Raw genomic sequence first — 24822 nt, 5'->3', positions numbered from 1 at the left:
TACCAGCAGTGGGTACTCTGGCGATGCTTTCTCTTTATTCTCCTTGGCCAGCAATAGCAACTGAGTTAGACTTTATTTTTTTCTGAAAAGGATGGGAAGAAAAGCCTGAGCAAGGCCAAGAAATATGCTGTATATTGAAAACTAGGTTGCAAGATGTTTTAGCTTATATGATGGACAAGCAAGAGTCAATCACTTACCTGAAAAAAGCTGTGTAATGCTTTCACTCCATTTAAATTAGGCAAAAAATTTCCACTAGCTTCATTATGAATTTTGAAAATGCAGTTCTGTCCTTCAGAATTGTCCCATCATAACTGCATGCGGGCTTACAAGTATTTTGAATTGATATATCATCTCAGATTTCATCATTACAGTTACTTTCATAAAACTTGTATTAACAGTATTAAAACTGTAATAACTTGACACAAGAGTGAGAAATAGCAGTAAAGTATTTCAAATAATTTTTGATTTAAACTGATTCCCATCTCACTAAACGCTGGTTCAGTGTTTGAATTTTCCATATTCATATTTCATACAGGTCAAATAAAAGTGACTAAAGTGTTTAACAAAAAAAGTTTATTACCAAAATACAATATTAAAGTCAATACGTGACAAACTCCTGTAAAGCAAAATAAATTATTCTAACATTGTACAGTATTTCAGAAGGTAGTTAAAGTAGTACTACAGACTTTGCTTCATAGTTCCAAACAGTCCTCTATCAGGAACACAATCCTAGAGAGAGCTTAAGGCATGCAGCTTAATGTGCTGGATAATTTTATAAAATGAAAGTCATCCTATTTAATAAGATACAGTATCAGAATTAACTGCAGTCTTTACATGTCAGTTTTCTAAATTTTTTATACTTTGGCTATAAAAGCAGTGCCATAGTGTTACAATACCTTTTCTTAAAAAAATACATGTACCCATGTCCATGAATATCAAATGCAAATGTAAATTTCTATTAAATATATCTTAACAAATGTTACTTTGAGCACCAACTGTACATTTTTTTAAATGATTAAACAAGTGCTTCTGAAAGAGGAAAATACAATAACTTTGACTGAATCCCATTCTATTTTTCCAGGCCAAGCATAAATCAGAAAGATGAAATATGCACCTATTTATCAGTATAGTCTAGTATGAATGAAGTTTTCTCTTTAGTAGAAGTATAGCATTTAAAACAAAGCTGCAAGTTACAGTTCATATCACAGAATAAAATCTTATTTAAACAAACAGCAAGTGAATAGCTGATCGTCTGATAGTGCTGTAACAGAAGATCCAAAAATATTTTAAAAGCTTAAAGGGGAAGACCGCAGTGTTGGTGACTTTGAAATGTGCTTAAAAACCCTTACATAACATGCAGCCAAGCCAACCATACACTTTCTAAAGCAGATAACCTGAGGAATAATACGCTTTCAGAAAAACTAAGTCTATAATTACTTCACATGCAGAACTTATGATAAAGTTCATGGGAACTGTGAGTGGGTAACTAATAGCAAGCAGCATGAAGACAGTTAAAAAAATAAATCTATGTGCATGTGGGAAATAATTATTTGCTGGCATTTGTTAGGATTCATAATGGTTTTCAGAGGCAACTAACTTCCTACTATTTTATAGGAACACATGGTCAAAAAGAAAAAAGCAATAAGATGGCAAGGAACAAGTGAATAGATGCATCCTGCTTAGTAATCCCATTACAATGAGTCCTGGTGCATTATACTTAATGCTGCAAGTGTGGATTGCACATACACTAAAACTGGTAATTTTCATTCAAGGTTACTTGCTTTTTAAGTCTTGGTTCACTGCTATCTCCTTTTTAGCTTATAAATGCAAGTTTTTCACCTTTTTACCTTTCATTAGCTGAGCAACTTTAAAATAATTATCCCTTTACACAAAAATAACAATGTGGCAAAATATTGTTTCTGTGAATACTGACTGGTAGTTTTGCATTACTACAGATCTCATTATACCTTTAATTTTTTCAACAAATGGGATCTGTGAATGAGAAAGTTGAGATATATTCCAGATAATGTACTATTTTCACATGAATTCTATATTGAAGGTAAAATATTGGTGTTGACAAGACAGTATGAATATCCCATTAAAAGTTTACTATTTCTAATTGAATTTGAGTTCATGTGAATAAATTATGTTTTTCAAATGTAAAATCTATCCATGTAGGAATATGAAAAATAATTTTTAACTGAAAATAATGTATTTGCCACTTATAGCCAGCAATAGCACAATAGACTGTATACTACATATGCTACCTTCTTAGATTTACAGTTGTAGCTTATTCTGCTAGCAGAAATGTATAAATAAAGTAACCATAAAATACTGTTTTTCCAAGAGTAAGTAATTTTTTAAGTAATGAGTTACTAAAAATCAGGTAACTGCATCCCCATGTCAGGAACCAGGCATGCTTCTGTGCACCTGCCATTCATTAAAAGCAGAAATACATGCCTGAACTAGAAAGTTTAAATCTGGCTGCTAAAGGACTTCTTTGGACGTGCTGCTACTGCACTGGACTGAAGCATATATTTCAAACAATTTAAGTAGCCAACTTTATAAATAACCTCAACAAAGTTGCCAGGTAATTAGCCAGTATATTAACATTCCAAACTGATACACAGATCAATGTCTTCTACTGCAAACTGCTGTGACTGTAAGAAAAAAAAACACATCGCACTGTAATTTTAGAAGCTAAAGGCTTTAAAACAGAGAGATTCCTATGTGTTTCTCAGAAAACAAAGTAATCCCCAATTCCCTTTATGAGTCCATATTATATGCACTAGTAAAATTTATTCTACAAGTGACTGGATACAGTTTTTGCTTAAAATATTGTTTGCCTTTTTTTTTTTTTTTAATATGATTTTATACAGGAAGATTACTCTAACTTTCAGTGAATTATTTCTACAGTTACAGCTCTGCCAGACAAATGGCAAATTTAGACAGCCAGTGAGATTTCAAAGAACTCCAAAGCATTTAGGCATTTCTCAAAATCCCACTTTGTGCTCACCTACATCTTTAGGAGTCTACGTAGGTTTAATCTACATCTCTTTGTGGCAGTTACTGTTAATATCTTGTTCTCATTAAAAAACATTGCTCATACATACTGCAAAGTAATCACCACAAATTAAAAGTGACATATGATAAGCTTTTTATTTTTTTACTTCTTTATTTTTTTTTTTTTTATATATAATATTTCTGCTGAATGTGTCAAGAAAACCACTGAGAAACAGCAGGTCATTATTATAAAGGATCTTTTACACACTCTCAATTCAAAAGATGGCTGTTTTTTTAGTTAGGATCCAATCAGACAAATAGTTATTAGCAAAATACTTCTAGGCTCCCCAGATCCTGCTGCTCTAAATCAATAGAAAGTCTAGCAGTCTGCTGAAAGACAGCTTGGGAGTTTGGAAGGCCTTAAGAATAGATTGGGAAAAATGAAACGCTTATGTGTGCGTGCAAGCACACACATGCCCTCACCTACCTCTTCTCTCTACCTTCCAGAATCCAGGCAGTGGGGTTTATGAGATCATATTGTAAAATTTTTATCTGCTCTGTTGCCAGTTTCAAAAAAGAGGGTAAAAAAGTTCTTTGCTGAAATACTTGTAAAACAACAAAGTGGGACGAAGAGAAAAGCTTTTGAATTGATAAAAAGCTTTCATACCTTTGGGTTTTAACATACTGTACTAATGCATTATTACTGACTAGTACCTGACAATAAAAGGAAAAACATCCAACAACCCTACATTATTGGCACCGTATAGAGAAATAACAGGTTAAAATGTATCATTCTATTCCCCACTTCTTATATTTATCTCCTAAATGATTCATCAGTCCCTGGTTGAAATATTGTCCTCCTACTGAAACAAGGACTCAAGATGGGAAATCGAGTTTTGCTTGCAATTCTTCTCTAGCAAGTTTCTCAGGTAAAAATTAGCAAAGAAAATATTCACTCTACGAAACCCTCTCTTTAACTTACTGCTTCACCTAGTTTGTACTCTGAGTTGTGCTGTGGTCCTTATTTAGAATGATGTTTATTATTTCACCCTCATGTTCTTTCATATGATCGAGCAGATTTTCTTTGTTGGTAGACTCAAAACCACAAATGCAGCAGCAGAAGAGAAGAACACAGTATTCTGTGCCAAGATGGGGTAGAGTAGAGTTCTTTTCTAAACTGCACGAGGTATTCATCAAGTTAGGTTTTTCATTTTCATCAGAACCTGAAATTTCATTCGCAGTCTGGTTAATAGACTCTGTAAGAGACACCAAGTTGTCTGAACTTCCTAATATTGGTACTGTACTTTCATCTGTGCCTTCAAATAAGGTTTTGTCAGGAAGCTGTCCTTGAAATCTGAAATAATAATAGAAACCGTAACAAATATCAAAACGTACAGTTGTTGCTTTTTGACAGGAGCTTTATTTTGGGTCAGAGTTGCATCTTTGGAAAATTCTAGATGATAGGGCTTGAAAGTAAATCAGACATACCTGCTGCTTTGTGAAATTGCATCATTAATAGCCTTGTTCACTTGTTCATAGTTATAATTTTGGTCACTTGCATGTTTCCACATGTGGGACTTCAGGGATGGGGGATGGCTACATACATATCCACAGAGAGAACATCTAGGGGAAAAAAAAAAGGGGAGAAGGAAGAAGAAAAACATTTAGAAGCTAGATTTTATTAGTTTAGTAATGGATTAGTTCTTCCATAAGGATGAGTACACAGAGAGAGAGATGTCAATCCTGTTCTTGGTCCCCCTTTTGAGTTTCATAATTAGGTCATGTTAGTTTGCAAAGTTTAATTTCATTAAGGTGTGGGAAATGTTAAGTTTTATTTTTCTGACTTCTTAAACAACTGAATTAAAAACGTATCTGTTTGGCCTGTTAAAACTGTTCAAATACTGCAAAAATGCAATAGTTCTGATGACTGCAGAAACAGAGTACATCAGTGTAGTATCTGGCGGGCAGGGAGTGAGATCTCTTCGCTGTTGTTCTGAACCAAGCAGGAGCTGTGTAATTAGCACTGATAATTTTAATTGAACTAATAAAATCTTCCCTGATGTAGCTTGTATTAGTTTATTTAAGGATCACAGAATTGTTGAAGTTGGAAGGGACCTCTTGAGATCACCCAGTGCAATCCACCTGCTCATGCAGGATCAGCCACAGCAGGTTGCCGAGTACAGTGTCCAGTCAGATTTTGAATATATTCACAGATCAAGATTCAGACAGGTGACAATTTTGTCCATAGATTTTTCCATCAGTGTGGGCACCACAAGACTAAATATTTTCTATTTCCCTATAAAACACTGTCTTATACAGTAAAGAACAAACCCTTGAAGAATAAATCCTATTTATATAGAGATGGAGTATATATTTATGGACACAAATAACCCCAGACTGATCAAATCCCATAAGTCTTTTTTCATATGTGAATATACGAATGTTTTTTTACAAGTGTTTTCAAAGATGATAAATTAGTCACCTCAGCATGAAGGAAACAAGTGATACTGCATGACATGACTCCAGAGCAGAACAGTATTCACGGTAAAGACAAAGTAGCTCCTTGTCTTTTGAACAAGGAAGCTAGTTTGCTTAGATACCTGCTACTTTGGAAGTCTTCAGTTTCTCAAATCACACAGAAAAGACCAGGATAAAATTTTTCTAGAAATCAAAGATGACCGTGTTCTAATAAATTATAGCTAGGAATAAATCTCAGTCTATCTCATTTCTCAATGCATAAGATGTTTTCTGCTCAAGCAATGCGATCCCAATATGTTACACTATGATATCTGTTAAAATGACTACTATGCTAATAAGTTTCTGTAAATTTTTAAGACTTTTTCAGAAATATAACCTCAAAACACAAGAAGTCCTACATAAATGCGTTACACACTACAATTCTAAGGTTTCACCACTTTTCTTAATGACAGTAGGATATAGTCCTTAAATGCCTTGCAAATAATCATATACAGGAAACTATTTCTGCTCAGCAGAAGATTGTGGAGAACAGCAAAAATCGTGATAACAAGTTAGGTGAAGGCATGGTACATTGCCTTGCTTATATAGCAAGATAATTCTGTCCTGCTGGGTAACAACAGGCATGTCCTTCTAGCTCACTTTTCTCTATTACTTGATTTGGAATGTACTATCCTGTTTTTCTCTTTTTCTTCTAATTTGAAGTCTTGTAAAGAAAATGGATGCTTTCAAGTATAGGCAAGGTCACTCTCAGGTTGAGAATCTTAGTATTTCTAATAAGGCTGTTACAAAATAATGGCATAATTAAAAATAAGATAGAAGATAGAGCTTATAGTTAATTTATAGATAAAATTATGTCAAAATTATTTTTTTCAAAACACAAAGATCAACAAATAATCTTAATTCCATTCTATATGCATATGTATTCCACTAGTCTTATTATATAAATGACTTTTCTGCATCACTAACACAGCTTTGTCAGTGTGGTGGTAACACAGTGAATGAAGCAACAGTTCAGTGTTGGTTTTTATCCCCTTTTAATTACAGTCTCATTTTTTGAAGTACATTAATTTACTCAGGTGATTTACTAATCAGATTTAGTTTGCTGAGACAGTATCATGAGCCAAATGCCATTGACTGCTTTAGCATACAGTTCAAATCAAGGACACAGAGACTCAACAGTGTTTAGCCTGATGTACTACACTTTATGATCATATAGTTAATGTATAGTTACAGTATATGTAAGACATTCCCAGAGAAAAAGAATTATTTTCCATTGAGTTTAGTAGGAGAACCCTTTCAATTCTATCTCATGATTTGCCCTACTAGTTGACCTATGTTGAATTATTAAACTTTACTGTTCAAGTGTATCCTAAATTGATCTACTGAGGAAACAATTATCTTGCAGCTTTTGATAGCCTATTTCCTTGGGGAGGCCCCGACTAAAATGTGAAGGCTTTCGGTAATCTTCTGTAATACTAAGGGCACTCAGCAATACTGTACGAAGTATGACAGCAGAGCAAATAGAACTTAGTGCTACTAGGGACATTTTGGGAAAAACATGCAGTAGAAGGACTCTGAAGTTATAGAAGCAGATTTTCTTGAAAATAAATCCTTATGTAAATGTGCTTTGTTTGGATTCTTCCTATTGTTCTACTAAGAAATATTCAAAATATTCCTGATATTCTTTCCTTTCCCAGCTTTTATTTTTTGTTGCAAATTAGAAGCAAACAATTGCAAATATTTGTGCCAACCTTCTCATCTATATAGATAAAACATATCTATGGACAGACTATAAAGCACAGGCCTCACTTAAACATAATGACAACTCATACTAATTCCTAATTAGGGCAGTGTGATGCCAGTCTGAATTGTAACTAAGAGGTATGTGCAAAGGCTGTGCCTGGACTAAAGGCTGTGCTTGGAACAAAGAATGAATCTAGGAGGGAAAAGAATAGAATCTGAGCTCTGCTTTGTGTCTTAACAAAATTAGTACTATCACAGCTTTTTGCCAAATTAGAACTGTTACATACTTGTACTGTTCCATTAGCTGCACTGCCTGATGCTCCTGGGGGTGGCGCCTCATATGGCATTTCAAGCTATTCATATTTGTGGTGGCGAAGTCACATACTCGACATCTAAAGAGACAACAACAAGTAAACTAATCTGACAATTAACTGCTAACACTATTCCAGAAATAAAAATCTATGAGAAGGAAAGACTACAGTTCAAGACTAACAATATATGCAGAAGTCCAAGTAATGACATTAACTTCCACTTTTTGGACTCTGAGAATTTTCTGCAGCCCAAATAAGCCTTCACCTTTGAGCAAGACTCACTAGGCATATGGACTGTATTCCTTTCTGACATCTATCTTGTGCCCCTCTGCTGAAATTGGTAAGCATAATGAAGTATAAGGGAGATGTGGATGCACTTGAATGAATGAAGCCCTGATGCAAGTTGCTTGATTACGTGATGCAAAGGCAGAATACGATCATAAGAGCTATAGGGGACACTGTATTTACAAGTGTCTTGTTACTCAAGAATATATGTGTTCTACTTAATGCAACAGCTTTGTTTCTCGTGACATTTTAAGAGCCAAACTATCTGTTTAGTAATAAAATGTCTTAAATTTCAGAGCATTATACCTGAAGTAGAAGCCAGGAACATTTAGGTTCAAGTGCCCTAAGACAAGTGTGTCCCATCATGCTGTCTGAATTTTTTTTTTTTTTGATTCTGACAGAAGACAGTATCTTTGTATAAGAATAATACATAAAACAGTCTGGATCTAGATTTGGATCCATGGATTCAGATCCCAAAGCATTACACAAAATACTATGCCATTCATAAATATCGATATACTACCACACAAGCTTCCTGTGTGTAACATACTGAAACAGAAGACATCAAGCTCAGCTAAAACTCTGCATATTTGTTAGAATTTTAGTTCTTTCTTTTTTTGAAATGGTAAAATGTCCAATATTTACTAAGTGTGGTCTATAGTGTGAAACAGTTTGGGACTGCAGGATACTTAACTTGAGCTTACTCTAGTTTTGAAAAGACTTAATTGTGTAGTATCAAAATCCAAAAGGCATCAAATCTACAAAAATGCATCACTGGAGGCCATACAGTTTAATTTCCAGCAATTTTTGTCAGTTTACAGTTATAAAAATGGCAGCAATATAGTAGGTTTCTACCTAATACTATGAAAGGCTTAAGGAATAAATGTTTCAGAAGGAGAAATACCATAAATACTGGATCTTTATAGTTTTTAAGCTGTGACTTAAGTATCTTACCAGGTTTACAGATTTGTCTAAGGGGTTAAGAAAAACCAGTAAGAAAAGAAAGCCACATCAGTAGCTTTAAATTTAGCATGCAGCAGTCTATATCAGCAATGAAAAATTTCAAGGGTTCCTAAATCAAACAGGCCAGCTAACACCAATTCAGAAAACTACCATATACAAGACACACTACAGTATCTGCTCTTCCAACTCCACTAAGTAACAAATAATGGCAACAGGAAAGATTCTGAGAAGAAAAAAAAAATCTATTTGTATTCCACTTTTGCTCTCTGAGCAAATACCTTGCAAATTTTTGCTAGTGTTATAGGATATCATTATAAGGCACAAATCAAAATACAACATGTCTTCTGGTTTTGTTTATCCAAAAGAGAAATTCCCTGGCTGAGCTCAGCATTTCAAGGTGTTGAGCTTCCAGAATTTGTATTAAAAAGATAGAAGTATATTAGCTCAAAAATTCTATTAACTCAGATCTATGTTCTAGCCACTAGAGAGGGACAGAGATCCACACTGAATGAGCATAGATTGAATTTGCAGGAATTTATGCAGCAACCAATAGAAAAATGCATGATTTATTTTTCTGCTGGGGACCTGAGCTATAGTATTACATGTGATGTTAGATATCAAAGTTTCTATATAAATCTATATAATATCCTTGTAGAAAATTTATAAAATCTGATCCTAAGTGAGCATGTTAATATTGTTTGAAACCTGTGAAAAAGATGAGGGGATTGGCGACAAGAAAAAGGGCAGAATTTTGCCACAGTCTATAGAAGTCAGTGTGCAAAGGAACAATATGACAATCGGGATCACTTTGCTATAAAGCAAATCCAAAATGAAAGTAAGTGTGCAAGGAGTTCAAGAAATATATTATTACTATTGGCCAAAGTTCAATATTAAAATGTAATTATTTTCCTTCCCACATCTGAATGCTTCAAACTGAAAACAGGTGGTAGACTGCTATAGCAAAAGATGCATCCTGGTAAAGCTAGCAAATCTTAATTACATAGTTTGAGTCAACCAGCAAGTATGGAGTCTACAAATTTGCAGTAAAATTATGTAACTGAAATTCTTTAACAATAGTTTCAAAATTGCATGAGCAATTAAGCAACGCTTTTAGTTAAAACAAGTAAATCAAGCACACGGCATTAGCCAGCAATCATTGAGACACTTACCTATATGGCTTATCAGAGTTATGAATTCGTCTGTGATTTCGTACACCAACATAAGTTGTGCTTGTGTAGTCACATACATCACATCTGTACAGTTTCTGAACTGAAGACTTATTTCCTATATGAAACAAAATCCATTATTTTAGTGTTGCACTCAGCATTGTAAGAAGTTCTCAGATGATAATTTCAGCACAAGTGAATTATGAAACATGAATTAACATTTTAAAGTAATACTTTTAAATTTCTATAAATATTTACTTAGAAAGTATCTGGAGCAAACTGGCAATGGACACAGAGATAATAAAGGTATTGTTAATTTACCATGCTGTTCTGCATTTGCCCTACCATTTACTGAAATTATTAAAATTCTAGGAAAACACATTCTTTCCCTCTATGTGGACACTTCCCTTCTTTCAGCAGCTGAATTAAAATCCTGTGTTAAAGCAAAACGTGATAAAATGTGGGAACTGCTGAACCCAGCAGTTTCACTGCTTTGCAGAATGAATCAGAGGAAAAGATGGGCATTGAGAAAGGACAAGTTTCCAACTGGCAAACATATAAAAGCGAAGTAAAAGGCCTCCGGAAGCATCTAGATCCTCTTCTTCATCCTCATACACTCACACTTTCAGAATTTGAGATGATAAAAAAATAGATACTGACCAGATGTCTTGAAGAAATAATTTGGAACTTCTCCAAATTACTGAAAATCAATTGTAATAAAAATATTTTTTTTCTTTCTAGAATGAAAGAGACTCTTGAAAAATTAATGGTTGCAGAGACAAAGGCTAATGACTAATTTAACATAGGCAAATGTGTGTATGCCAGTGCACAGTGAATACTTTTGAGATGCAAATGTGTCGACTTAAACAGCCTTATTCCTGCTCCCTCACTGAATAATGGAACTGATTCAGGCTAAAATACTAACATTTGGGAAGAGGGATGGTATTTTTCATGCAACTCATTTTCCTACTCCAGCCTATCACACAGCCTTCATGCACTCCCCAAATGAGGGAATAGCAGAAACATGAAGGAACACAAAAGTTGGAGATGTTTAAATCAGCACTACTTCCAAAACAAACATCAAACTAAAATCAGAGTTTTCTTTCTCTACCTAACCTCTTCACTAGCCTGATTAATTATATTTTTTTTTTCCAAGTGCAAGTAAGGTGCTCAAGTTCTTATTAGTTTGCTGAACAGTCAAGCCATTACTCTCAGTTATATAGACGGGCTTTGAAGAAACTCTGATATTGATCCTTGGAGAATTTCTCTGGTGGGTAAAGATCATTACTGAAGTACATCCCCAAACCGAAATAAATATACAATTCAATAAACAATGTGTGGGAGACAAAGTAAAGCTCAAATCTTGCAAGAACATACTTCAGAAAATCTTCATACTCTTACGAAGCACATCTCCAGCACAAACAAATCATTATTTTGTGTTGTGAAGGGGTTTACTACTAGTAGGATACACCAGAAGATCCTAGGCGGATGAGAAAAGGGTGTATTAGGTAGATCTTTTTTAGTAGATACTGTTTTAAGAACTCTGATAATAACAGCAGGTGACCTACTTCCCAGGCATCTGAGCTCCTTCTCAAACCAAAAAATAACTCCCCTCCCCGAAAAATGTAAGTTCTGATTTCCCAAATTGGATAGTCTATTCTGAATCATGAAGAAGAATTCTGTTAAAGGTCAAGGGCACTGAAGGTCCATGTCACACAGAGTAGGGTCTGTCTGCCACTGCTCAACTTGTATTTTGAAAAGACAAACAAGCTTGAAATTTGAAATAAGTGACTGTTCAAAAAGATTGAAAGTAGAATTTTTGGACATATCTCTGCTTAGGTCCAACTACTATGAACTTATTTCCAGTTTGGAGTAATAAAAACTGATCGAAACCCTCTCCTTTATCACCTTCTGGATTCTAATTCTTTTTAGCTAAAGAAGGGAGGAATGACTCAAGCAGACTGAATTCAGGAGAAACTGTAGAGATTATCAAAAACAGAAGTTCAGTCTCCTGAGTCCAAAATACTGAACAGATTTTGTAAAGATAATTTTGTTCTGGAGTTTTGACTCCAATAAACCAGACTGAATATTTTAATTACCACAGTAACAATTAAGAATCTTTATGGTAACACTCTTTTAAGGAGACATTGCAGAATAAAACAGTAGAATGAGTCATCCAAAATGGAAGTTCAACATTTCACTTTGATTTTTTTTCCATAGGTAGACACCAAATTATGTCAACAAAAGTTATAGATATATTATTCTGAGGGATACAGTCACTAAGCTAACTGAAACAGTAAGGGAAAATGGCCACTAATTAAACTTTCACTCCAAAATTCAGCACTTTTTGTTCAAGATGCAAAGTAATTAGGTAGGGCTGATAGCCCCAGGGTTTTTTTCTGAAGAGTATACAGTATACCATGTAAAATAAAACAGCAATCTGAATACAAAGACAGTCTGAAATAAAATTTCAATAATTCTGTCTGTATCAAGATAACAGAAAAAATATTTCATATTTTTCACTTTAAAACATGACTCTGTTCTCAGTCTTCTAGCATTCTTATAAAAATAATATGAAAGTAATATATAGCATGCACTCTTTGCAAATCAACCTTAATGCAAAATATATGAGAATTTTTCTTACAATATGCTCATACAATAAAATCTATTAGTTTTTTTTTTCTTTCATGTAAATTATCAAAACAATCTTAATTATATACTTGGAGACTTTGGAATTTACATTTTTACAATTATTCTTTTATGTACATTTATGAAGAAGACCTCGAATACAAAGACACTTACTGGGCTGCAGATCGATGGGAGAGCAGGGGTTGTGTGAAGGTTAAGCTATTGCATGCTTTACTTGAATGGGTTTTCTATCTTAAATTCTGCAGCTTTGGAATAAACTGCTTCCAAATGTATTTTCTTTTACAAATTTGGTATTTTATTGAGCAGGCAGCTTAAAACAAACAGTATCTAATAGGATTTTTATAGCATTATGCAAACATATTATCTATTGCATAGTTACAAGTGGCTAACCACCCAGTAGCACACACTTAGGAGCAATTATTTATACCAATCACTACTTTATATTTATTCCTTCAACAAAATGCACATAAATTATAATACATCATATAACTTCTTGCTGTTGCAAAATAGCAGTCGTGTCCCCCAGCCCCGCCACTGGCTTGTTTCTTGTGGGTTTGGGGCCTTTTTTGCTATTTGGATGGAGGATATCAGGTCTCTTAAAAGTGAACATGGAAATGACAGATCTTTGTTCTAGCTGCAGTAACAGGTGCTCCTGTAATGCTGCTTATTACCCTATCCCTTCATTATTAGACATTTACAATCCGCTCATATCCAGTGTCATAATGCTCCCTTTTAATTTATTGTACAACCATGATGAATAAAGAGACTTTTAGGACTAGCTATTTCATAAACAAGAAATGAAACTGTTCCAGCTCAGGCATCTTTCACATAAACAGATGCTATGCCATAAACTTCTTTGTTTTGTGTCGCTTTATAGGGATGACATCTGTTTGACAAGAGATTGCTGTACTGCAGTGGTGTTGCAATTTGATTATAAATTGGTTCTGAAATAATTTAAGCATTCCACAGTATGAGTTAATAAAAGTTTAAAAGGAGAACTGTTTTCATTCAAGCCACATTACTAAATTTCATGTGGGGTAAACAATCAATTAAAGTGCATGGCTGTAACACTTTTATAAGATTATAATGAACAAAAAATATTTTAAAAAAAGTCTCTAAAGTAATTAGATTGAAAGCAGGCAGTTTTCTCGAACAGGGGCTCCTCCTTCATGGAATTTAAGTTACAAAATCGGGATATAAACTCTAAAACCACCTTATTAAAACATACTGTTTTCAAAAGCAGATAGGCATACAGGACTTTGGCTCAAAAGGTACAGTATTCCCCCAAATCGGACATGTTTCAGCCATTGCAAGCTAGTTATTCCCGTATCATGACATCTTTAAAAATATTGGTTTAAATCAATCAAAACACTGTCAGAAGTAATAGTCCAGGCTGTGCTCACAGATATTTGTAACCAGCTAAACTAACAATGTTTTATTTCCTATTGCTTCCATTAAAACATGTATGCTATTTCTTCTGAAGAAAAAACCCCACTACTTAATGGGAAACGTTCCCACTACCAGTAGACCCTCCCTAGCCTTCTTCCTGTCTCCCCCTGACTTCAGATGGCTCTCTCAGGCTTAGGTCTTAGGGATGTGACAAGCACTACAGATCAGTTTCCTGAATTTAAATGCCTTCTGCATTGATGAGAGCAAAAAGGAGTTGGGAAGGGTCATTTTACCTGAGGCTGATAAGGTAATTAACTTTTAAGTTTCTAACCTGTATATTGAAAGCCAGAAAAAGAAGCAGCATGAGCTAAAAGAACATAACTCAAGAGTTAAGGATCTCATTCCATTCTAGCATGTCCCATGTTGCTTTGGACAAATCGTTAATGGTTCAATCCATCTACTCTGGCTCATGCTGGTTAGTACCTTTTTATACAAGTAGTTGCATCAATTTAAATTATTACTTTTGCACTCACTGATCAGCTGTAAAGGTGAGAGTTGAACCCAGAAATTTCAACGGCAATCTAAGTACTGTTATAGTGCACATTTTGCTGTCTAAACAAACAAGAGACCACAGTTAGGACAGAAAAAAGCTATGTGCACAAAATGGAAATACTGCAGCCCACAGTTGTTCAGAGGTGATATAATTACTAGTATTTTCCCACAGTGGTCTAAAATTCTAAATACTAATAATTACAGTGTTGCCTTCAGAATAAAAATGCTGTAAATATTTTCAGTAACTTTAACTCACTGGAGAAAAGGATACATTCAAGTCGCAATAATAAATATCAGGCCTCCGGGATACTCAAAGGATTTTAGGACACTATTTTCTCCTAAACTTCAAAATTTGTCTATTTTTTCCCCTATTTCACTACCTGAACACATCATGGGTTTGGGTTTTGTTGTTGTTGTTGTTTTTAAAACAAACATTATTAAATTATAAGCAGATACACAGTTAAACAAACATTTAGAAAATGCATACCTACTGTTACCTTGGCAACTATTAGAGATACAGGTGGCATTTTTAGAATGCCTTATGTTTGCCTCTCTAAGGCTAAACCAAATGACTCATTTTGGACATTACCATAATTAAACAGAAATTTCTAAACACAGAATGGATGGTATTGTATGTATGTGTTGACAGCAAACTACATTACTACAGTGAGTTTAAAAAAAGGCTTTCTTTTGTTTACTGTTAGTGATTTGGAAAATACTGTAGCTGGTGAAGGAAGGAAAAAAATATTTTTTTCTTAAAAATTCAGAGTAATACTCTATACCAGTTGTTTTTCATAAGAATAAATGCAAAGTCCAATTACAGGGGCTAAAAATGCCTTACCTACCAATAAACATCTATAAGATATCTCAAAAGTGACTACGGTAAGTTTTTAATGCTGAAAAGAACATACATTTAAGGTTATGAACACGCATGAAAATGTTTCAGCATGAACAAGATCTTAAAAACAGTTTTATACAAATAGAGCAAACAGCAGTAATGTTATATGTGACTTTTTGTAATTTCAAGTGTAAATATAAACAGTACCTTCTCTTTCATCTACTTCGTTGGAAACTATTAGTTTGTTAGAAGTAGCTGTTGAAAAGATATCTGGAAGACTGTGTTGTTCTCTTTCATGATTTCGCAGTTGGCTCTGAAAAACAATTTCTTCACATTTAAATATGCACTACAAATATACACTGGTCACTTCAAATATTGTAATAATTTGTGACATTGTTGCTCAAGATTTAATGTCAACTGTTATAAAATGTATGTTAACATATACACAGATTATCCCTCAGGTAATTTTATTAGAAACAAAACAAAGTAAATAACATAGTAGTAACATAAAGGATTGATGAGAATGACTGAGAGGCTTACATGATTTGTTTTCATTTAGAAAATAAATCTTCCTCTTCCCCCATTCCCATAGACAAGTGGCAAACAGTTCTTTCTCCAAAATCATTATACTCCAAAAGCAGTATTAGATTAAAGCTTAGAGGCTGGCTTCTGTGAAAATTGACTCAATTTTCATATTGCCTAGTGACTTAAGAATATGTTATTCCTGTTTCTACTTGCCTGGGGAGGAGGGGGGAGAGAGACCCTTTAGCTACCCTACCTGTACATGCTTTCAAGCTAGGACTAAACAACAGTAAACATGGAAAAATTTGCACTACCATTGCCTACAAGAGTTTCAGTTGTACCTCTAGATACTACGTTATCTATTCTTTGTTCCTGAGTACTGAACTGAGTACATGGGAACACACTCATCAGCACCTGAAACAGTGATTGTAAAACTGGCAGAAGTACATTTTTCTGCTCTGTAATCTTTCAGACCTAAGTCCTGCAGAACATCCAGACCAACACAATAACAGAGGAAAAAAGAAAATAATTTCTGCTTCAGAGAGTCTCATGTTACTCCCAAATGCCATGATTACTTTTGCACACACTCACAGCTAGTGGGCATGTCTGAGTATTCTTTTAATGTTTCAACTATTAAGTTCTCTGATACTTCAATTTCTTCCTGTAGTTGCTACACCTGGGCAGAAAAAAACCCATGATATTAATATATCCTTAAGACTGTTCTCAGGAAAATAATTTATGTGAGGAAGCAAGTTTATTTCAGTGTGTAAAGCAGAATAATTATAGCTGAATTATACATTTGGAAAGTGCTGCTGGCAATAATCCCCAATTGCAACGACAATGAAGCCAGGATGTCAGACTCAGTTAAGTTAAAAGGAGGAATCACCAGTTATTTAAAAAGCAGCAAAAGAGGTTATTTAGCTATTATAGACACAGGAAAGAACTTTACCTTATAATGAAAAGATTCTTCACATTGCTTGCACTGATACATTCTCGATTTGCAGTGGTTGATCATGTGGCTCTCTAAATCCTTACTATTGTCAGCAATGTGTTCACAGATAGGACACTGGTACGGCTGCCTCTGACGATGGACTCTCAAGTGTTGTTTTATGTAGCCCTTATTACCACTGCTATAATGACAGAGGCGACAGCGGTAGGGTCGATCTACATTAGGTATATATTCTACTAGGTTACTTCCAGGAATATTTGCATCATTTGCATTTTGGCATTGTGCGTTGTCTTGTAATTCTTTCAAAATGTCATCATCAGAAGCATTCTGATCTGTCCTCTCCTTCAGTTTTTCAATGACAGTGAGTAGTGACATACTGATGCCCATTTTAATTGGTGCTTCCGATAACTCTGGCCTTTCTTTCTGTATCTCAACAATTGCACATTCACTTTGGTTTAAGCCACTAAACTCCTCTGAAGGATTAAGTGAAGATACCACTTTAGAATGAGCCATGCATGGGCCACCAGCTTCTCCCTGTCCTGCACCTCCATCGACGGCATCTTCTCCAGTCAAAGTCCTGAAGCCAGACCTTGTTAGTTCTGCAGCTCTGATAGGCATTGTAACAAGAGCTTCTGCAGCTAGTGAGTGTAGTCGTAAAGACTCTGAATTTGTCCTCCTTCGTGCAGGAGGCACATTTTCATCAGTTGTTATGTTTTTATTAGAGCTTAATTCATTATCTTGCTTCTCGTTATTATTCCATCCTATTATTACTTCTTGAATTTCATCTGAATGATAAACTTCATCAGGTTCTTCACAGGTAACATGGGACTCCTCTGAGATTAATTTTTTTTCTGTTTCAATATCAGTGTTCATCAAAAAAGGCTTTTGTAAGACACTTTCTTCAGCACCTGGCAAACGCTCTACTATTACGTTGACGTGACCCTTTTTATTTGGACTACAATTGATGATTTTCTGTGCTGATGAAAGTAGGCTATCAGTTATCGTATTATCCTGTTCTGTATCTGATGCAGTCTCCTCTAAAACCTCTGTAGTAGGAGACTGTGCTACAGACTGATTTAACACCTCTTCCTCTTTTACATTTGTTTCTACTGGCGATTTACATGACAGTTGCTCAGAATTGCAAATCTGAAGTTGAAGAGAAGGTTCACTGTGGATATCGAGTTCGTTGTTTTCCAGAGAAAGAACAACTGTATCCACATTATGAGGTGTGTGAGTTACAACTGTCTCTGACAAATTGGTAGTTTCATTTTCTTCCTCAAAGATAGGATAGGAGCAATCAACCTCACCCGCATGCTTCCAAGCGTGTGTTTTCAACATTCTTTGCTGACCACAGGTGTACCGACAAATTAAACACCGGTACATGCCATACTGCTCATACGTATACCATTTTCTCCTACCCATTTCAGGCGTATGAGTAGACCGAGTTATATCTTTACATTCCAGATTTCCTGTCTGATCGGTCCCAGATTTTACACTTCCTTCCACGGGTCCTTGCAAAAATGAACTTGTGATGTTTACACATTGCTGCACTTTTGTCTGGATGCTATTTTTACCGTCATTCTCATGGTAATTTTGGAAGTGGGATTCAAGTTCTTCTTGGCTTTTGGAAGCAAAATGACATTCTGAGCACATTAATATCACTTCATTTTTCTGCCCATGTTGTTTTATATGTTCTTGTAGTGTTAAGAGAGAAGGTGATAGAAACTTACATAGACTACACTGGTAGCATGTCACCTTTGTTTTGGTTCGTGGAAGACATTCAGTTACAAAATAATCTGCCTGTAACTCTTCAGTCTTTTTGGTAGCAATAACAGATAGCTCAATTGTTTTAGCTGGGATTTCACAAAGATCGTCTGCATCAAAGGACTGTGCAGAAGCATTAGGATGGGAACGTTTTTTCCCTATTAAAAGGCATCTTTGTGACTTCTCACTTTCAACTATTTTGCTTAGTTTTTGGATAACATGGATTAGTGGATCAGTTTTACATTTTCTCTGGTCTTCACTGTTCTGCAGTGTTGGGCCAATGACTGTTTCAGAAATCAGTACAGCTTCCTGTTCCCCAATATTTGGCATCAATACTGCAACACTGCTTCCTTCTTCCATAATACCTAGGAGAAAGGGTTTTATAGAAAATTAAAATTTATACATGCACAATAATAAAAATACAACGCAATACTGTTTAGATTTCTCACTCTAGTAAATATGGAAGGCTAATACCACTAACTTAATAAAAACTTTCAGGATGGCTATATAAATAGCCAAAGATTTTGGGGACATTTAGCAGGTAGTGTAGATGCTATCCAATACAGCTGGACAGAATGATTCCAAAAGAGCCTGTAACAGCCTGCCTCCAAGTTGCACAAGGGTGAGATAAATATTTTTCAAGTATAGGCTAAATAGCATTGTTACAGCTATTGTCTTTTTCTTTACAAGGACTACACATTTGAATGCTAGACACTTCAATGTACCAATCAATAGTAACTGGCATATTTATGTTTAAAAGCCATGATATGATGTGAAAATGTATTCCTAACATACTTACTGTGGTACACTGATGTCTCTTAAAGCAAACAATTTGCAACAACATAATTTACAGAAATAAGCATTTTTTTTTCCCTTTACATGTTAGGAAAAGAAAGCGATTCTGATGTTTACTTGTATTAGTCATTTCACTGTGACAATATTAAAGACCATTCAAATGTCAAATCATACTTCTTATAAATGTCATTTTCTAGAAAAGCTACTCATTGTAGCTTTTTCTACAATTCCTTAATTGTAGGTTAAATCAATTGGTACTAAATTTATAAAGGGTAATTTTTTTCTGTTTTGAGGGAAAGCTAAAGGCAATAACTATTTCCACTTACACTTCCTTTAAACATATCTAACCATAAACCACAGGCAATCATGTGGTACTGTTGGAGGTTAAATTAGAAGCCAAAATGTATAAATTTACATGAAAACATACTTTGTGATGTGGACAAATCTGTGGGGTGAGGGGTGGAGGAGCCAGACAGAAAGAGTCTTACAGTGAAATTTACTTCTGAAAAAATGTCTAAAAAGAAGCTATTCAAGTTCCACTATATACACACCCATATATTTTACACACAATATGATAAATATATAAAATTTAGAACGTAGAGATGACAGAGATTTCTTTTAGCAATCATCCTTGAAACTGCATCTCAAGTTTTTTCATAGGGATTTTTTTTTTTTCTTTCAAGAAAGATATACAGGCCAAACCAGAACTTCCAGAACTGGTCCTAAAGACTCATGAAATCCACTCTTTTCTACATATGGATTTAGTACAGCAATACAATGAACAGACATACAAGAGTGGTATCAGTGATGCCCCTTTCCCACTACAGAAAAATTCTGGGCAGAACTACTCAAGTTACCTTTATTTGACATTCAATTTACAATTCAGGTTATTGTCAGAACTGTCAATATAAGCAATGTTAGTATCATTCACACCTCACATGCTCATGTAAAATATTTCAAGTTGAAAATGCAGCGAAATTTGTCAATTCTGAATCACTGAGAAAGACAAGACTACTGTCTTTAATATTACAATTTTTCAGTATTAGTTTGAAGATTATTTACTTGGTAATGGCCAAAATCTACATTAAAATTGAAAAAATTCTAAAATACAAATAAAGCCATAGAGCAGTTGCATCCATGATAACTAGAAAACTAAGCTACTTAAGGCCTTATGCTTTATAGCTGGATCTGTGTAAACAGATTTAAAATTATCAAGACTACTGCGACAGTAGATCAACTGTAGGAGATAGAAATTTAAAAAAGAAATATTTTTAAAACAAAAGAAGTATAATCTTACATAAGAGTATACCAAATAGCCTGCTTATTTATTTCAAGTTCAGTATTGTCTTATTAACATGAATCAACGTATGTATCCACAGAGTTACTATTAAACTGAAACATATAAGCATGTAACCTTGTAAATATAAAACAGTAGATGCATCAATGTGCATTTTATGCTTCTACTTCTATTATGTTTGGCACAGCATATTGAATGACTAACTCTTGTCTATGTGGCTAAGACAAATGACATGCCTTTCATGCAATATCTGCAATTATATATTAACTTAGAAGAAGTTTAAGGTTATTATTTGAAAAACATCCTATTTAGGTATACAAAACCACTTCGCTGTTTGTTTCATGCTGGCTGTAATGTTTAAAAAACATTATGAAAAGTAAACAAACATGCTTTTTCCCCTGAAAGCAGATTTAACATTATATGAAGTGCTCAAAGGCATAATGTCTACCTGAAGCACTTTCAATTTCAGAATGAGTTAAGGAAAATTATGAGCACATGGTGCTACTTTAAATAATACTCAGAACTTTTAAAACTTTGTAAGTAATGATAAATAGGCAAGTATTTCCCCTAACTTTTCCATATGAAAGCAGCATAGAAACTATGAGGAAAGATCCTAGACAGTCCATAGAATAAACAGTCTGCCACATAGTATTGCTGTGTCAAAAATGAAAACAGAGAGAATACCTTCCGATGTATTGATTTGGGATGCTTGTAGCTGATGTAAGTTAACAGATGTGTAGTCATGGTATATATGTGTTATGTCATTCTTTGTATAGACTAAGCTTAATGCTTACCGCTGACTTGGGTTTTTACTACAGACTTTGGTTTTCAGAGGGATGATAAGAACTGTACACAAAATCTGGCTTTTAATAACTACATCGCTTTCACTAAGAACAAAGATGATTCAATTTCCTATGACATGAAGCTTCAATCCGGCAAATGGCTCTGCCAGCACGTACCCTTCAGACGACCTACACAGTAATTAAAATACGGGGCCTGGGGATGACAAAGGGCCCCGAAGGGGAAGATCCGGACCCCGTCTCTGTTCACCTGTGTCAAGACACCAACTGGAGCAGCACGGCAGCGGCAGGGCGAGACGCCTCCAGGTCTAGGAAAAGCCAGCCACCGCTTTGCACAACAGTCACACTCGGAGAGGCCGGTCTGATCACATCGCGGCTCCGGAGGGCAAGGAAACTTCACCGCCGGAGCTCTGCGCTGCCAACTGTTGCCCCGGGCAGCGGAGCCCCTGCGCCGGGACTGCTCCCCGGGGACGGCTGGCCGCGGAGCTGCGACACTCTCCCGCGGGCCCCCTCTTGCCCTGCCCTGCCCTCCGCGCTCCCCGTAGGCCGCCCCCGCACCTGCCGCCACTCCCCGGGCGGGTCCCGCTTGATATCGCGCAGGTGCCGCCGGCGCGGCCCTGGAGCAGCGGGCCTGGCGGGCGAGGGGCCGGCGGCCGAGCCGCGGGGAGCTGGCCCGCCGTGGGAGGCGCACGCGGTGCGGTGCGGTGAGGTGAGGAGGGGAGGAAGGTGGGTGGGTGGCCGCGGCCTGGGCCCGGCCCGGGGACGGCTCCGCCGGGAGCCGCAGCCGCCCGCGGCTCCGCACATGGGCTGCGGCGTGCCGCCCCGGGGCCCGCCCGCCCGCCGCCGCGCCTCGCGCCCTCCCTGCCGGCCGGCCGGCGCCCGCTCACCCGCCCCGGCGGCGCCGCGGGCCCGCCCCGCCTTTTACCTGCCTTTTAATGAAGAAAAATAACAACAAAAAAAAACAAATTCTTTTCCTCACCCCCGGCCACCGCTTTCAAGATGGCGACGATGGATACCGTATCACGTGACCGGCGGCTCGGGTCAGGTGACCGGCGGGTGGACGGACGCTACCGCCGCGCCGCTACCTCCGCGCCGTTGCTACGGGGGCGATGGCGGGTCCCGCCGTGTCCTCGCTCGGGACTGCGGGGCTCGTCGCACCGGGCTGCCCCGTTGTCGCCGGCCCCTCGCCTCCCCGCGGGCTCCCGAGGGCGGGGCGGAGCCGCGGGGCGGGGGTGCTGCTCGGGCCCCCGCCACAGCTCGCCGCCACCGGTCTCTTGCCAGGGCAGCGTTGGCGTAGGTGGCTCCACCGATATGCTTAACAATTTAACTTAAATTTCAACTCAGAGCGGTGCATCAACAGCAATGCGTAGCCGCTCATGATGGCCCAGTGCGGCTGACCTGGTGGTTTTACTCAGTCTCAAAATAATTGTTGTTTACCTTGCAGCTCCCATGCTTAGGGGATGTCCTGGCTTCCTGACTTAGTCAGGAGTTTGTCAATATTCCAGTATCCAATGCCCAGCCAGGCAGCACAATGCGCCTCAGGAAATCGTACAGTCTCCCAAAAGGTACTTTCTTACAGCACGATTTTCAAATGGTAAACACCTGTACTTAAAAACAAAAAAACAAACCACAACAGAAACAACACAACAAACCCTCCATTTTGGGTCTAAAATGGCAAATCGGTGCAAATGTTTTGAAGTGTAAACTGCAGAGACCCGACAATAAGGTTTAGCAATTTAAGCTAGCAGGAATATGGAGTTGAAAGCATACGCTGCAAGTAAGGGACAACCTTAGAAGCTATACCATCAATGTTACATGCTGTGAATTTAGGAGATACTTCATATAAACTGAAAAGACAGGGGAATAATGGGTTTCAGAAGTGGCTCATGGCATGGTCATGGCAGGTAAAATCTAATGTTTGTTTCCAGAAAGGGGCTTGAAGTGTATTGATATGGGTGGGTCTAAATTCGATTGGGGGGGGGTGGGGGGGGTGAGGGAAGAGGCTGGTAACAGTGTAGCAACTTTTTGCAAGTTTGCTTCCTCCCGTAGTTGGGAGTTTTGTTCATGGTTGTGTATTGCTTTATGGAGATAGGAGATGCATTTGTAATGTTGGCAAATCAGGTATTTTTAGAGAGATGGATTTAGCCATCATTTCAATAGGCATTATTTAATTTCTAATTTTACTTTGTTACTTTGATTCCTTGAATTATGAAGCTCTGTTTAATTTTGTGAAGTTTTAAGACACTTCAATCCTTATCCTACAGTGTGTGACTTGATAACTTTGCTAAGATTTGGGTAAGACTTTTTTAAAAAGAAAGTGCTGTGGGGAAAAAGCAAAGATATAACCCGTCTTCTTCTTAACACCTACTGAAATACATTTGATTTTTCAAAAAAAATAAAAAACCGAATCTGCATAGTATTTACAACGTCAAATGTAGTAGTAGTAATAATAGCATCTTGTTTCAGCCTTTTCTGCCATACTAAATGGAGCCTTTTCATAGAAATGTGATTATTTTTTGTGGACCCTGTTCCTTTAAAAGCTTAGTTTCCACTTTTGTACTAATCATAGTTTAATTAACCAGTTTGCTGAGTTGAATCATTCTTGTAGATATAGAACTCTCATCCTCCTTTTTCCAATTAAAATATGCTAGGATCTGGTATGTCTGGATCAAAATTACTGGGTTGATAATGAGTAATGGTCTCCATACATTCTGTTGTAATTAAAGCTGGACTAAGTTAAAGATATCATTCTCTGTGTAAGTACGATTGTACAACAAAAATGGAATTAGGTTTTACACTGTTACATTAATTTGAAAGGCTCTGTGATTCACAAAGTTCTTTTCATATATTTCATTTTCCTTGCTTTCAAGTTGAAGGAGACATGAAGCCAAATGAACTTTGGATAAGGCAATGATCTTGGAGTGGTAGAGATGCCACGTGTGTTGAGCGTAATATGTTCAGAACGTTGATGGTTTTGTAAAAGTTTATACAAAATTGCTCTGTAATTACTGTAAATATGCACAGAATGTCAGTGGCATGTGTTTTATGATAACCATTAGAAGATTAATTTAAGAGTAATGCATAGTCTAGAAACACCAAGTAAATTTAGAGCTACATCAGCAAAGATGCTATCTTGAAGTAAATATATGTAAAGTATACGCACCTTTTTGTGTGCACTTTTAAAATAAGAAATCTACATGTAATAACTTGCCCCTAAGGTGTCTGTTTATTCTTTGCGGCCTCAGTCTCAAACTCCTTTCAGTCATCAAGATTAATGATTAGGCTTATTTTCATTAATGACTTGTACAGCAATGAGTT

At 36.5% G+C, this 24822-nt stretch overlaps 1 protein-coding gene across 3 annotated transcripts; it reads right to left on the bottom strand.

Annotated features, from left to right (window-relative positions):
* Positions 1 to 558: 558 nt before the first annotated feature.
* On the bottom strand, positions 559 to 23440 carry ZNF507 (zinc finger protein 507). Of its 3 annotated transcripts, none has more exons than XM_042797619.1 (7): positions 22484 to 23440; positions 16849 to 18977; positions 15585 to 15690; positions 9953 to 10067; positions 7512 to 7616; positions 4492 to 4626; positions 559 to 4357 (listed from the first exon to the last, which is right to left on the bottom strand). In XM_042797619.1, exons 2-7 carry the CDS (start codon positions 18970 to 18972, stop codon positions 3994 to 3996), a joined length of 2949 nt encoding a protein of 982 aa, XP_042653553.1. In that variant the 5' UTR covers positions 18973 to 18977; positions 22484 to 23440; the 3' UTR covers positions 559 to 3993. The 3 variants fall into 3 exon arrangements, with proteins under 3 accessions (XP_042653553.1, XP_032843105.2, XP_042653554.1); XM_032987214.2 differs by lacking the exon at positions 22484 to 23440 and adding an exon at positions 21755 to 22332; XM_042797620.1 differs by lacking the exon at positions 7512 to 7616.
* Positions 23441 to 24822: the final 1382 nt, after the last annotated feature.

Source organism: Tyto alba, unplaced genomic scaffold (assembly GCF_018691265.1).
Source record: "Tyto alba isolate M040663 unplaced genomic scaffold, T.alba_DEE_v4.0 Super-Scaffold_26, whole genome shotgun sequence".
Classification (NCBI taxonomy): domain Eukaryota; kingdom Metazoa; phylum Chordata; class Aves; order Strigiformes; family Tytonidae; genus Tyto; species Tyto alba.
The sequence above is the reverse complement of the archived record's forward strand: the minus strand, read 5'-3'. Positions and strand labels throughout refer to the sequence as shown.